Source organism: Onychostoma macrolepis, chromosome 14 (genome assembly GCF_012432095.1).
Source record: "Onychostoma macrolepis isolate SWU-2019 chromosome 14, ASM1243209v1, whole genome shotgun sequence".
Taxonomy (NCBI): Eukaryota; Metazoa; Chordata; class Actinopteri; order Cypriniformes; family Cyprinidae; genus Onychostoma; species Onychostoma macrolepis.
Genome location: NC_081168.1, coordinates 30,346,544 through 30,361,149, shown reverse-complemented (window position 1 = coordinate 30,361,149; position 14,606 = coordinate 30,346,544). Strand labels below are relative to the sequence as shown.

Genomic DNA, 14,606 nt, shown 5'->3' with positions numbered 1-14,606 from the left:
TTCTTTTTACAAGTGGCTGCGCAGGACACTATCGTTCATGCATAAATTCATGGAAGTGAGGATATCAAAATAAACTGTGACACATCATACCCCAAAATTCTTCATACAGTGGACTACCAGTAAAATTGATAAAAACCTGGGACTACAAATGATTCAGACACTTTGACCCGAGCATGTTTTGCCGAAGTGTTTCTTCTTTAATAGCTAATGCTACCTTTTTACACCATAGACTTAACAAAATGAAGCATTGCTTGATCTAAATTGGTATTATCTAATTGTGTACTTACATTTAACAGCTATCCAACCGAATTCATTACATACCTTTCTATCAAAATGATCTGACTTTATGAAGATGAATTTGTTCTAACACGGTATAGCTTATATTTTATTATTATTTTATAACTAAAGCGAATAAACTGTGATAACGTGAGAAATGTTGAAGGTGCCTGAATAAATTTCGGTTTGAATGTGTACATATCAGTTACTTAATATTTCCATCAACACTTGTGGACTTGGTTAGAGCTTCAGTGATGTCAGATGTGAAAATATGGTCAGGAAAAGTGGTATTTAGGACCATAAACTATGTGTGATCACATATCACATCCATTGATAATGTAGTCCAGTTAGTTCATGCACCATGGTATCTGATGTCAATGGATCTTATCCTCAAAGCTTCACGATCCAAATATATAATATCGTTCATCAGTTTCCGTAAAACTATGCATTAAGATTAATACAAGTTACTTATTTTTGAGCAGTCTTTTCAATTGACAGATCATTGTGATGAAATAATAGTCATGTGCAGATATTGTCATTTTGAACGGATGATTTAGTTCAATGAATGTTTACCATATCCACTCAAAACAACTGGGAAAAGTGTTCTATCAAAAAGCCTTTTAAAATGTGATCAAGGAAAAACTGCATCAAGGTACTTGTATTAGTGTTTGCAAAAACTAAAAACAGCAGTAGTGGGAAAAAAAAAAAAAAAAATACAAATGAGTGAAATCACATCAAAAATAATAAATTATGCAACTTGTTTGTTTGTTTTTCAAAACAAACAATCACAGTCACGTTGCTGTACATGTTTTTTTTTTTATTGTAATATACAAATAACATTATGGCTTGATGAAGCCAGAACAGACTGATCAATATTTAGTAGTTGTCTCTCATCCGAGCAGAAAGCAGAAAGTGTGCAACGTCTGTGTGGTGTGATACAAGCAAATGTCACCGAAAGAATCCAAATATAAATCAAAATAATGCTGAACATTTGTGGAAAACCAAAATTATTGGCAAATACAAACCTTGAACCAGAATGTGCAGAACCAATAAAAACCTTTCACAGCATATTATGTAGTATGTATTGCTAAATTAGACTGGTTGATAGCAGGGCCGTGTGATTCACTGCATGCTCCTTTATTCCACAGCAGCACTAAACGTGATGGCGAGGCCACAGAGAAACGGTCAAGTGAGGAAATCATTTTATTCATTTGAAACACAGCAAACTGGAAGCTAGTCAAAAGATGACTCAAAATATAAGCTATAAATATGATGCTGAAAAAAATTAAGAAATTCTATCGAGTAACTCGCTCTTATAATACATGACCTCTGAACATAAGAATATGCATTTTTAACAATGGTTGGCTTGCTTATGATACATGAAATGTTGACGTAACTCATGGTGGAGAACATTATGCTTAGGGTTAGTATCCCAAGTCAACACAGAAACAATATAGACAGATATTTCATCTACTGTTTCTAAATAACACTGCATTTGTTTTTCTAGCGTGGGACTAAAGTACCTTAGCTCCCATATGAACCAACCATTACATAATGAGAAAAATAATTTCCTCCTCGGAGTAAGATAAACGATGCTATTCTCAATGTACAGAACTGTTAGAAAAACTTCCATTTAAGTCTTCATTTTAAATGTTAATATTTACAGACTACAACATACAAGTCAATATGTCAAAACGTCCTTTACATTTTCCTTATTAGCATTGCACGACATCGCCTATACGTAGCCAAGTTTTTTCTTAAGATATATGAAGTAGATTTGAGTCAGCCAACTGATGCATCATCGTCATTTGGGAAGACGGGCAGAAACACAACCTGATGTGTCCACATAGCATATTTACAGCCTTTTGTGTTTGTAACCGTAAAAAGTGTCTGGCCAAATATTTTTCAAAACCAGTATTACTGAACACCTTCAAAAGCCAAATCAAAGTCTATTCTATACAGGATGACGAATTCACTCAGAACTACTGTGAAATGTACTACTATTTATCTGTATTTAGTCATTTATGATAACGGTGCAACTGGTACATCACACACTATGCTTTCATACCAACACGCCACCAACACTGTATGAAACCAAAATCATGTTAGATGCAGCAGTTTCAATGCATTTTCTAATTGAAATGTATTTGTGCATGAGCAGATTACACTTTTCTTGATCCTTAATGCTATTCTTGACGCTCAATTTACTCATTTTTATTAAAACGCAAACTTTGTTATACTCTGATATAGAACACATAAAAGTACAACTCAAATCTCTCTTTTAGTATGAAAGTGTATGTACCACTCTACATTGCCCCTCAACCTATAATTTTGCTGAATGTCGATGTTCAGTATAAGTAAATGATCAGGGCTCCATCTTGCACCAATATTTATTCCATTGTAAGATGCGTCAAAATACACTGATGTGTAAATTGGGGGAAACCAGCAAATCTGATAAAATTTATTGATGGCTTCATATATGATGTATGGGGGGAAAAAAAAATCTCATTACGAGTTCTCACATGACTAGGTAATAAATGTAAAGGGAAGGGAGGAATTGACGTCGAAGTGCCACAAAACCAACTTTGGCTAGACAACACTCTCTCGGTTGGTGGAAACCAGAACTGCCCTGCGGCAAATAGGGCAGGTTGAGTTCTCTGAGAGCCAGCGGTCGATACAGTGCACATGGTATTCGTGAGAGCAGGGCAGCTTTCGTAGTTTGTTGCCTTCAGCATACTCTGTGATGCAGACGCTGCAGGTTTTGAGCGCATCGCTCTCGCCGAAGTTTCGCATGGACAGGTTATCGATCTGCTCTTTGGTGAGACCTCTGGGCTGGTCGTCATCTTCCTCGTTGAGCAAGAAGAAGTGCGCGAGTCGCAGAAAGGGCAGAGATCCGGTGTCATCCAAGCTAATGGGCGCCCGCTGTCTGCCTCGGTTCTCCCGAGGACTGTTAGCACCGGAAGCTCCACCCTCTACTTCCCTCTCCTCTGTCCGTGCCTCTAAACCACCCTGGTTAGAGCCTCCATTCCCAGGAAGGTAGGAGTCTGCTTCACCTGCAGCAGGTCCAGTGGAAGCATCAGGGTTACTCAGTCCATCAGTGAGGTCTGCAGCTGGGCTGTCTTCACGGTTCGAGTCTGGATAGTCTGAGTCCATAAAGTAGCTTAGTTCACCGAAGCCAGTCATGATCTGACGAATCATAGACTGCAGAGCCAAAGAAGTGGCTTCCCCAAGTCCAGTGTCCGAGATCCTGCGAATGGGAATGCGGATAGTGCTGACGTACGTTCTCACTCCTGCCCGCTCCGAACGGGAGAAGGTCCGGCGGAAACCTCCGCGCTCAGTCTCATACAGTAAAGTGTTGTTGGAGGTCTGCGAACGAGACCTGGTACGGTTAGCGATGCTGTCTCTCTGGCGGTACTCTCCTGGACGCACCCTGCGTACCTGCAAATCCAGCATTATAGTTGGAGGACGACGACCCGAGGCTCCTGCTTCTCCAGCAGTTGCCTCCCTCTCCTGAAGTGCTCCAGGTAATTCGGAAGCTGCTTCCAATTCTTGAGTTTCCGTTTCTACTGTGCTTTGCCTAGACAGGAACAACTGCCGAGTCCGTGAGCTTCCCTCGACCTGGGGCTCTGGAAGGATCTCAGGATTGCGAGAAGGCAGGCCGTGCTGGGTAGGTGGAAGTCCGTCTAATCTTTCGAGGTTGAGCGGCGAGCGACCTCTTGCAGTGCGAGCCCTTGTCCGTCGTTGCTCTGGGCTTCTACTGCGAGCCCTGATTTGACCCCTACGTGGTTGCTCTACTGGGGGCAAAGTCGGGGGAGCTGGAGTTGGAGCTGGAGTTGGAGTTGGAGCTGGAGTTGGAGCTGGAGTTGGAGCTGGAGCTGGAGTTGGAGCTGGAGTTGGAGCTGGAGGATCTGGAGTTGGTGGATCTGGTGCAATAACTTCCGTGTTTTGGGCCGGGATGATAGGAACTGGAAGCTCTGGCTCTACTATAACCGCCAGCTCATCCACCACTGGTTCCTCAACCACCTCTGCAGTCTCCATAAGACTCTCCGGCTCAGACACAGGGCCATCTGGTCTTTCCTGGCCCCCTTCCAGCCTTTCCGTCTGCGTTTGCTGCTCAGCTATGTTGCGATTAACATTGATCTCCAAGCTGAAACGGAAATCACCGCTGTTGGGATTGGTTTGGCTCACGGCCCGCCACGATTGGTTACCCCGATATCCGCTCCTTGTTGTATTCCCTGTCTGTCGTACGGTGTTGAGCCAGTCAAGAAGGGTCTCCCCACTGGGGTTTTCCTCAGTGCCCTCCATCTCGGTTGCTGAGAATAACAAGAATATTATTTAAGAAATTACTGAAATGGCATAATTACAGGGAAAGTCATCTGGATGATATGGATTCTGTATAACCAGAAAAACATTTGACTTACCAGCAGGTTCTTCCCTTCTCTCCTCAGTGGAGCCATTGCTAGGCGACTCAGGGCCATCCTTGACCTGCCGAAGGCGGCTTAACAGTTCATCTGCCGTAATTTCACCTGACCAAGAAACAAATGGGTTAGAACTGAGATGCCAGAGAAAAGAGTGGGGATTTTGCAAGAACGTAAAGTCAACCTGACCAATCCAATGCATTGGTCATTGTGGTCAAATCCGAACAATTACATGCACGCACATTTTCAATGGTTCTCCAGTTTGACCTTCTCTTGAAGTCTCCATGAAATCAGAATTCCATGGCTTTTAGTTTGAGGTCATCTAAAATTCAGTTCACTTCTAAAAGTTAAATCAACAAAATTAGCTTTCAGAAGCTAAGCAAACTTAAAATTTAGAGTCTTGTTCTTCAGAGATAAAGGTCCAAAAAAATCTGACTGACCAAGAGGAAATTCCAAATGCTCAACCAATAAAATGCTCTCTAGAATAATTTCCCTTTAATACCACCTGCCTCTGACTAGCAACATCAACCTGAAAATCACAGTTCACTGGAGTGACGAAGTCTATAACAAGGTTGCAGTCAAACTCGCTATTTCAAGAGCAAATGTCAACACAGTAAAGAAAACTTGAGCTTGTCAACCAACGGTGGCTGATAGGGTGAAATGTGAATGAAAGAAACAAGACTCAAATTATTTTATTAATAATTGCATGGCTTGTACTACAAAACATCCTGAGTAATGAGAGATGGTTAAAAATTTAACCTTTTTACACGAAACAAATAAAGCAAAACACTGCATATCCAACTGCAGTAAACTGTTCAATGTCCATGTAGATACATTTTAAGTAAAAAAAATAAAAGCAATAGTAGTGTCGCGAAGAACATGTTAAGATTATTGAACAAAATCAAAATTGTCAAAAAGACTTTCAAATGGAAAAATGCTAAATTATTCAGGAAGTATTATTACATTACCATTTCATTCTGCTGAACTATGATAATTGCAAGACCACATTTCAATAAATACAAGCTGTCTAAATGTTTCTGGATATTCATAAGCTCACTATACATTTCTAAACCAACATTTGTATTTGCATATTTGAGGTGTAGGGCTGCACGATATTGGAAAAAACCCACATTGTGATATTTCTTCTCTGCGATATACATTGCGAAATGAAAAATTAATTTTTAAATTTAAATTTAAAGTTAGATGACTTGAACATATCTATTTGGGGAAAAAATAAAATAAAATAAATAAACTTAGACCGCAATCATATATTTTCCATTAAGGGACAATATTTGCACCCTTAAATTGATTTACAGGTGCATATTTACCTTCAGGGAGTTAAAGTTTTTCTAGCCTTATTACTAATTGTATATCATGTTTGATGTCATTCTTAACATGCCATTAAGTGTATTATTAATATAATAAATAAAGCACTAAATGATGCCAAAACTGTCTTAATGAGTGAAGCATCATGTCATTCATTCATTCGTTCATTCATTCACGCAGTAATGGCTGTAGTTATGAATGGGTTATTAATTACTTCGAACCGTTCAAAGCTGCAGATTCCTTCACGAAGGAAACACCGCTGTTGCTTGGAGACGCACACCAGTTCTGTCGCGGATTTTGTTGGAAATATTATTTCATTGTAAAATATAACAAACAATAATTGACAATATTGCGTTTAAAATGTAGGCCACATTTAAAATGTAAAATATTATATTACCTTTTTTGTTGAACTTATAAAATAAATGTCACAGTTGCAATCGTTTGAATATTCAGGGAAAATTGCATTCTTGGTCGTATTTTAAAGCTGAAAAACAAACTTGCAAGTTTCTTAAATTGATCTCTATGTATAGTCCTTGTCAATATTTTTTCTTCATGCTATAAGAGCTACAAATCTACTTTGAAGATACAATGAACAGCAGCATGATTTTCTAAAGCAGCATACTCTGCGGTCTTCCTATAATACGCATGCTGCTTGTGTGGATGCAGTCAGTTTTGACCGCAAAAGATGAGGTAATTTTATGTCATTTGACCGTTTACGGCACTCCGATTTTCCTGTTTTATATTAGAAGCGGCATTTTTTGCTTGTCAGAATACATGCTCGGTTATAATGTTACTTTAAGCTGGGGCAGTACTTTATGTACTGACGCAAAGTTCACATGATTTGCAACGGTTGCTTTGTCGCGTTCAGTGTAGACAGCCTCTAGCTGTTGCGGCACGGGTGGCACAACACGAGCCTGTCGCGAAAATGATCAGTATAAATATAACGTCAGTATACTAAACATCGCACATCCTGCGATGTGACTATCACGGATGCGCACATCGCGATATCGATGCTGAAACAATGTATCGTGCAGCCCTACTGATGTGTCACTGTCATTGACTGGATGAACTGTGTGTTTCTTCTCTTTACGAACCCTTCTTGATAATTTATACTGCAACAATGTTATAGTAATATGTATTATGGGAGAAGAAAAGGGAGAAAAAAATGAAAGCACTTTCTTTGGTAAGAGAAATATTAGAAAGAAGATCCAGATGTAATCCAGTGAAATAATTATAGATGTTTTCACATTGTGAATGTAGAATAAAAAGAAAAAGCCATGAACCCACAAAATTACGATTTATTGGTTCAGTCCATATAAAGTGACATGGTTATTTGCAGCAATATTATGTGGCTTCAGTGATCTGATCACAGTCTGTTCATAATCCATTTGGGTGGATTTAGATCTGCCATTTAAAATGTGGTTAAGTGAGATTTAACGTTAATGCCAAGTGTAACAATGGCCAAAGTGTTTAACAGTTTACAAGATCAAGATGTTTCAAATGACATGACATGCTTTCTTTTTTTTTTTTTTGATACAACATATCCAAGGTGCTTTCAATAGTCTCATTTCTTCTGACGAAGTTGGATATGCAGAATTTCGCCATCAGACGTGAGTTTTCAAACTTTATGAAGTCTAGTCTTTATGCAGTAGCTGTCCAGAAAGACTCCTCATTAAACAGCAACAGAACAGTACTGAAAACCTCCGGACTTACCAGGACAAGAAATATCCATTCAATGCCATCTCCTGGCAGGGCGCACGGCTAAAGGATGCTCCAAAATAACATTCCTTTCCACTGTCCTGGGACATAAAAGGATTGGGTGTCTTCATAAGTTTGTGTTATGTTTGTTTAATTGTTTCTGAGCACAGAAACAAAAGACAAACCATTCAAATAAAATGCAAACCTAAATTGGAAAATGTTTGCTTACAAAAATAACCTAAATTGGAATGGAAAGACCCATGGTTTCACAATTTCTGAATCAAAACAAAAGGATGAACTTGTTCTGGAGCTTAAAACGTAGACCATGTACTTCTCACTATTTATTGTAGCTTGCGTTCTCAAAATTGAACAATAAATAAAATAAACAAATAATCATTTGCTGCCGAAAATATTTAATGTTTAGGAAATGCATCTCATGCACACAATGTGGAAAAGCTTTTGATAAGAAAATAGTCTCAGCATTCAAATTCTGTCAATTTCATTATGAAATTCAAATAATAATTGTTTTTATGCTGTTTAATGGGGTGACAAATTGCTGTAGTGGCATGTGAAATGATCATCTCTTCCAGTTTACCACTAGTTATAACACAAAACGAACAATCATCAGAAGGTGTAGAAAAATACAGTACTTACTTACTGAAATATATCATGCCTCATGTAATCGCTCATAAGCTAAACAGTCACGTAAATTTACACATGCCTAAATAAAGCCACTCAAAGTCCATAGCCTCTAAAAATGTCTAGAGAGGAGCATTTTGCTAAATATACACTATATTACATAGCCTAATTATTATATGTATGTGTGCATGTAGGGGTGTGCCATATCATATCGTCCACAATAATACCGGTATAAATTTTTACATGATAAAAAAAAAAGTGTCATATATCAATGATATAGCAATGTAATGACGTATTTACTAGGGATGCATCGAAATAAGCAAAAAGACAACAATGACGTGACATGATCAAATAGAGGCGCACGCAAACACGATGGCACTGTGGAAGCACTTGAAACTATCCGATAAAGACGCAAAAAAGATTACAAGCACCGACAGCGATAGACCGTTGCATCTCATGTCTCCGATGAGAAGAGGAAGGGGTGGTTGTTGCTGGTTTCTGTATGATGATTAAAATCGCAAAATAAACAATTAAATACACTGCAGAACATTGTTTTCTAATACACGCATGAATTGCATGTGTTCAAACAGCGCTGCAGGAGCTTGTGATGCGGTCTCGTTAGACAAGGTTCAAAGTCGTCAGATGCTCAGTAACACTTTTATGGGTCCCACTTTATATTACGTGGCCTTAACTACTGTGTACCTACATTTAAATTAATAATTTGGTACAATGCATTTATTGTGTACATACATGTTTTTACACTACTTATATTTTTAAAAATACCTATATGTAATCACATCTGAAATTAACTTCTGTAATTACATTTAGAATTACACTGTTGACCCATCACTTACACCTTAACCCACCCTTAAACCAACCCAAAACATCAAACCTGTCCCTAACCTTACCCATATCCCACCTCAATAGCAGCAAAAGTGTTTTGCAATAGAATATGACCACAATAAGTACATTGTACTTGTTTTTTGATGCAAGTACATAGTAGTTAAGGCCACCTAATATAAAGTGTGACCCTTTTATGAATTTTTACAAGGCATGTCACAACGTGATACGTGCATCTTCCCAAATTAGTAATGAGAATAATTATAAATCTGCTGCTGTCAACAAAAAGAAGCACTGAGGACTTCCTGCGGTTTTGTGTCAAAATAAAAGCTCCATCAACATTCATAAACGTTAGTATTGTAATATTACTGTTCTGTTAAATAAAATTAAAAAGTAAGACAATAGTAATGATAATAATTACAACAGCTCTATTAATACATTTATTATAACGTTCAAACTGGGATCTGTAATATTTTCTAATGTTTTAAAAGAATTCCCTTCTGCAAAGCAGGGCTGCATTTATGTGCGAGTCTGATTCAAGGAGGGGGTCTCAAAAATGGCCACAAAATATTATTTTACTAACTTATTAAGTAACTTGCCCAACACTGGTCACTACAATTGCACTATAATGCTGCTTCTGCCACCTTATGACAATAGATTTACACTTCAAATTAGGTAGTCTGTCATCAATGAAAGTAGCTCATTGGAAAAGGATGGAAAATGCCTTTCATTGTGTTTGCACTAATAAATGCTGCTGCCTGCCAGCTGCAAACACCAATAAATCGTTGTTCCATATTTTTTTTGCATATAGTCATACATATCATTATCGCAAATATTCTTGAAATATCGTGATATAATTTCGTATATAATTGAGGCTATATCGCCCAGCCCTGTGCATGTATGTTTGAATAAATCCATCATGAAAATCTGTTTTATGACAGCCACCGTTTGAATGTTTATATTTAACAACAAATTGGAGAAATATAATTATATAATTAAAAAGTTGATATAAAAACTGCTGTATGTGCAATGTAAATGTCTGTATACAACTAGGGGTGGGAGAACAACAACAACAAAAAAAAAAAATCGATTCACCAAACTATCGCGATTCTTTTTAAAACGATTTAAAAATCGATTGGTTTACCTCAGAATCGATTTTTATTTCATTTTTCCTAAGAGGTGGTGGGGAGAAGTTAACACTTTGTAATTCCAACAGAGGGCGAAATGTATAGGTGTGTTTGACATGGAGCAGCACCGCGCAGACGATCAGCGTATAACATCAAATTACCGCGAGAGCGATTCGAAATCATGTGGAGCCGTCATTATATATAGATCAGTGTGTGCTGTCTGTTCTCTGTAGCTCTAGTGGTGCTCCAAAGTCATACAACGATCGTTTTGTTGAACATTTGACTATTATATTCATGTGCAAGTTCAGGGTTTTGGTACTTTAAAGTTTCACGGTTCAAGGTACTTTAAATATACGTATGTGTATGCTCCTGAAATAAAAGTTTAGAAAGATATGACGCATTGTTTTTGTTAATATGACTCATATACAGTCTCTTTTAAGGGTATAATCAACTATCTTCCATTGTCTAGTCTTTAATAAGCAAACAAAAATCATAATAAATTGTCATTTCGAATCGCAATAGTGACTGCTAAGATGTGTGTGTTTTTTTTTTTAAATTGTGACAGACTGTATATTAAGTGTATCATTCAACTTTTTTCCCATGGTCTACAGTTAAAAACAAAAATCGCAACACATAGCAATATCGAATCGCAATACTTGCAGAATCGCAATTCTTAAAAAAAAATTAATAAATATCGCAATACATATCGTATCGGCACCCAAGTATCGTGATAGTATCGAATCGGGAGGTAGGTGTATTGTCCCATCCCTATATACAACAAATTTGATTAATTCATCTATTAAAGTCTGCGTGAACCAGAAGTTGCTGTCAACAGTATGGTGATGCATTTCCAACTGAAATGGAATAATGAATAGAGGGCGGGGTTTAATTTTAACACTCGTCCTCTCTGTCTCTCACTCATAGCAAACAAACTAATGGTTCAAGGGGTGTGGTTAAGCATATTCTGCCCAAGCCGTCAAACTGACGTCATCAGAGAAGGAATGCCATTCCAGAGTGGAAGCAAATTATCAGATTTTCATTAAAGATTACCAAGACAAACAATTTTATTTATTTTTTTTCAGTGGATTAATTTACACGGATTAATTGCTCACCTTAAGACTAACAAAATAAATATTGTATATTTCGATTTCCTGAGGACTTGTATGTTCAGTTTTGGTTTTAGCTAAATGAAAGCTTTTGTCGTTTCAGTAAACAATTCATTTAGGTGCATCACTAACTGCGATTGGTCATGAATCACGTGTAAAGTCACTGGTTCTCATCACCGGCATCAAACCTGGTGTGGTGATGCATTATGAATGTCTACATGTGAATAGGATGACAGAGTTACAGTGGAAGGGTAGATTTGTGTGTATCGACTTTTGTACAATGAATGTGATGAACTCGGGTCTGTTCCTCACACCTAGCTATTATTGTATGGCTTTTGACGGCACACACTGTGGACTGAATAGTATGGACTACTTCTGTGGTTCTTTTATTTTTTGCCAATTTAGGAGTCGCAGTCTCTTTCACTGGTTGGAAAAGAGCAGCACAGAAATTCTGTGAAATCTCTCTTATCTTCCACAACAGAGAAAGACTGAAAAATATAACTTTCATTTATCAAACCTTGATTTGTAAATATAATTGTTTTTGTCTGTGGAGTTGATTCATCCTTCAGTTACCCTAACTGGATATTTAGAGCTACAGAATGAAAGAAAACCTAATGCCTGAAATCCAAAACGTCGAGAATAAGTCATTTAGTTGGCATCACATGTAGCTTGTATATTTGCTCTAATAAGCACGTCATATCAAGCTCAGTCGTGTTACTTTATGTTGACTGAAACCCAGCAGCAACTATAACTTCAGCTTCACCCAAGTATAATTATCCATTATACTATACCAACCATTATACAACCCAATACCACTCAAACCAAAACACTGCTCTGTTAAACCACATGCAACGACCAAAATACCTCTGTAAAGCACATTTAGTTTTATAATCTTGATAAAAATGTTTAAAAGACAGAGGATTTACCAGGGGTGCCAAGCAGATTGTTGTCTCTCATGAGCCGATAGTCTTCTTCGCTGAGATTGTTGACGAACTGGTAGAAGGCCTCTTCTCTGTCCAGACGGTCCAGCTGTCTTCTGCGTTGTATTTCAGATTGATCACTGCTGCCCTGATCTGCATTATCCTGACCCTCCATCACTGAGACCAGCTGTCAGATCCAACTACACACAAAAGCAGAAACAACACGTTAGTGTCAATCAGACCAAACACACACAGATAAACTGACCACAAACCACTGTGGTCAACTGTACATGACATGTATCTATAATAAATAAACATAGCAATCATCCATTACTAGCTATATGATACCATCACTATAAAATGATAATATTGGCATGATACGGCCACACAGTTCCTGTATGTGTATAGGTGTGTGTTTTTACTGTTACCTGAAGCTAATGAAACTGGTTAAAACTTGAAAGCGCTCGTTGACTGGAATACTCTTTTTACGCCATTAAAGAGTAACGCAATATTAAGAGTTGGACTGTGATCTCTCAAATGTGTTCAAATATAATTAGCTGACTGCAACCAGAGACTGAAAACAAAATGGCATCAGCGAGCTAAACAGGCTAAAGGCTAAAGCTCAAGAATTTCAAGGAAAGCAACCTTTACGTGTGTCCTTGATGCTACGTACAAATAACACAGTAAATGAATTACCAATGTAAGTCCGATCATAAATATTCTGCTAAAAAATCAAAGAAATATGACCAATATTACATCAACGGTGCATTTCGCAATGTGTGACGACAAACCTCTCGCAACCATGAACTGAGGAAAAGGGTAAAGGCTAATGCTAGCTGTAGCATGAGCACAAACCGGGTTTAAGCTTACTCGCACAGCCTAAGAGAACAGCTATCTTGTTCATGCTAAGCTAAGGCGAAGCTAACGTTAGCACGGCTATGAGATAAAAACAGCCAGCAGTCAGCGAGCGCTCCGTCATTTCGACGATCGTAACAACTGACTCGCGAAACGAGAAAAACGCGGAAGAATACCTTAATAAACGTGTCGAAGCCTTATCTAGTCACGGTTCCGTATCTGCCTCGTAGATGTTTGTAAGTGTTAATCTTGACAGCTATTCAGGAGTACATTTTCTCAAGCGTCTCTTCAGCGTCGAATCTACTTCCGGTGTGCGGAACTGTGTGGAACCGTAATACAACTTAAAAGTCTTAACAGTCATATTTAACAGGTAGGATATGTGTGACAGGCTTTACAGAGAATATTGGTACATTTAAACTGTGACATATTTAGATCCCAGTAAAAGAGATTCATCTGAAAGGTGCATTGTTACCCCATCTTACATTAAATATTACACAAAATAACACTGACATGTATACAACCTTTTTGTTTTTTTCTTTTTTTTTTCTCCCAAAATGACAATACAAACGCAGTTTTACGTGCGCACACTGATTACTGTAATTAATAGTTTATTTCAAAATAGACAATGCTTAACTTTTATTATGAAATTGTAATAGAGCCGGAAGAACCAAAAGCAGCTTGTTCTCTATTACCAAAGGTGAATGAAAATCGATTTAATATCTAAACTCGTTGGCAGATTTGTATTAACGTATTTTGTGAATTCATTATTATTAATCAAGTGTTTGTTATAAAAATCCAGTAACGTTACCTATCAGATATCATCACTGTCATCAAGTCATCATGACTTTTGGAAGTATCCATGTTCGTCAACATGTGAAACACAATCTTTAATTTACCAACAAAGAGAAATACAAACACAATCAAATGTTATTTGCAAGAAGCAAACATTATACATTTCAGAATAAATTTCAGAATTCTAGAAAAACAAACAAAATAGCATACAAAAATATTCAAATCTGTCAATAAGATGCTGTTAAACAAACACCTGGCTGAACTAGCAGGGTGTTACTGGTGTCCAGAAGCCTGTACCATGTGCTGGTTTAGCTGGCTAGCCAGGTAAGTTTCAGTTTAGTTTACGCCAACTCTGGGGTTTAGGTACCATGAAAGTGGCTTGGCTTTTAGCAGCGTTCATCGCCATAGTAACTTACGCTTCGGGGAAGGATATGTTCTAACTGAGAGATCTCAAACCGAAATTTGACCAATCGGCTTCAAGGAAAGTGACACGTCTCTGATGCAATAAAGCCACTCCTCCAGTTTCTCTTACTCCAAATTAAAGGACACTACATAATAAAACATTTTTAAAGATGAAATCATCTGATTTTTAGAGATTATTTTTTTTAT

The 14,606-nt window shown here is 37.7% G+C and overlaps 1 protein-coding gene across 3 annotated transcripts; it reads right to left on the bottom strand.

The window, feature by feature from the left end:
* Nucleotides 1-1,461: 1,461 nt before the first annotated feature.
* Nucleotides 1,462-14,035, bottom strand: rlim (ring finger protein, LIM domain interacting). Of its 3 annotated transcripts, none has more exons than XM_058798209.1 (4): nt 14,014-14,035; nt 12,357-12,550; nt 4,698-4,802; nt 1,462-4,589 (listed from the first exon to the last, which is right to left on the bottom strand). In XM_058798209.1, exons 2-4 carry the CDS (start codon nt 12,523-12,525, stop codon nt 2,866-2,868), a joined length of 1,998 nt encoding a protein of 665 aa, XP_058654192.1. In that variant the 5' UTR covers nt 12,526-12,550; nt 14,014-14,035; the 3' UTR covers nt 1,462-2,865. The 3 variants fall into 3 exon arrangements, with proteins under 3 accessions (XP_058654192.1, XP_058654190.1, XP_058654191.1); XM_058798207.1 differs by lacking the exon at nt 14,014-14,035 and adding an exon at nt 13,382-13,540; XM_058798208.1 differs by lacking the exon at nt 14,014-14,035 and adding an exon at nt 12,779-13,343.
* Between the last annotated feature and the right edge of the window lie 571 nt (nt 14,036-14,606).

What these genes read in the sequence shown, in the direction of transcription:
- rlim (XM_058798209.1), bottom strand. Translation starts at nt 12,525, where the DNA reads ATGGAGGGTCAGGATAATGCAGATCAGGGCAGCAGTGATCAATCTGAA. An exon ending in CAATCTGCTTGGCACCCCTG is followed by an intron (nt 4,803 to 12,356) that starts GTAAATCCTCTG and finishes TTTCTTGGTCAG; the next exon opens with GTGAAATTACGGCAGATGAA. An exon ending in GAGAAGGGAAGAACCTGCTG is followed by an intron (nt 4,590 to 4,697) that starts GTAAGTCAAATG and finishes TGTTATTCTCAG; the next exon opens with CAACCGAGATGGAGGGCACT.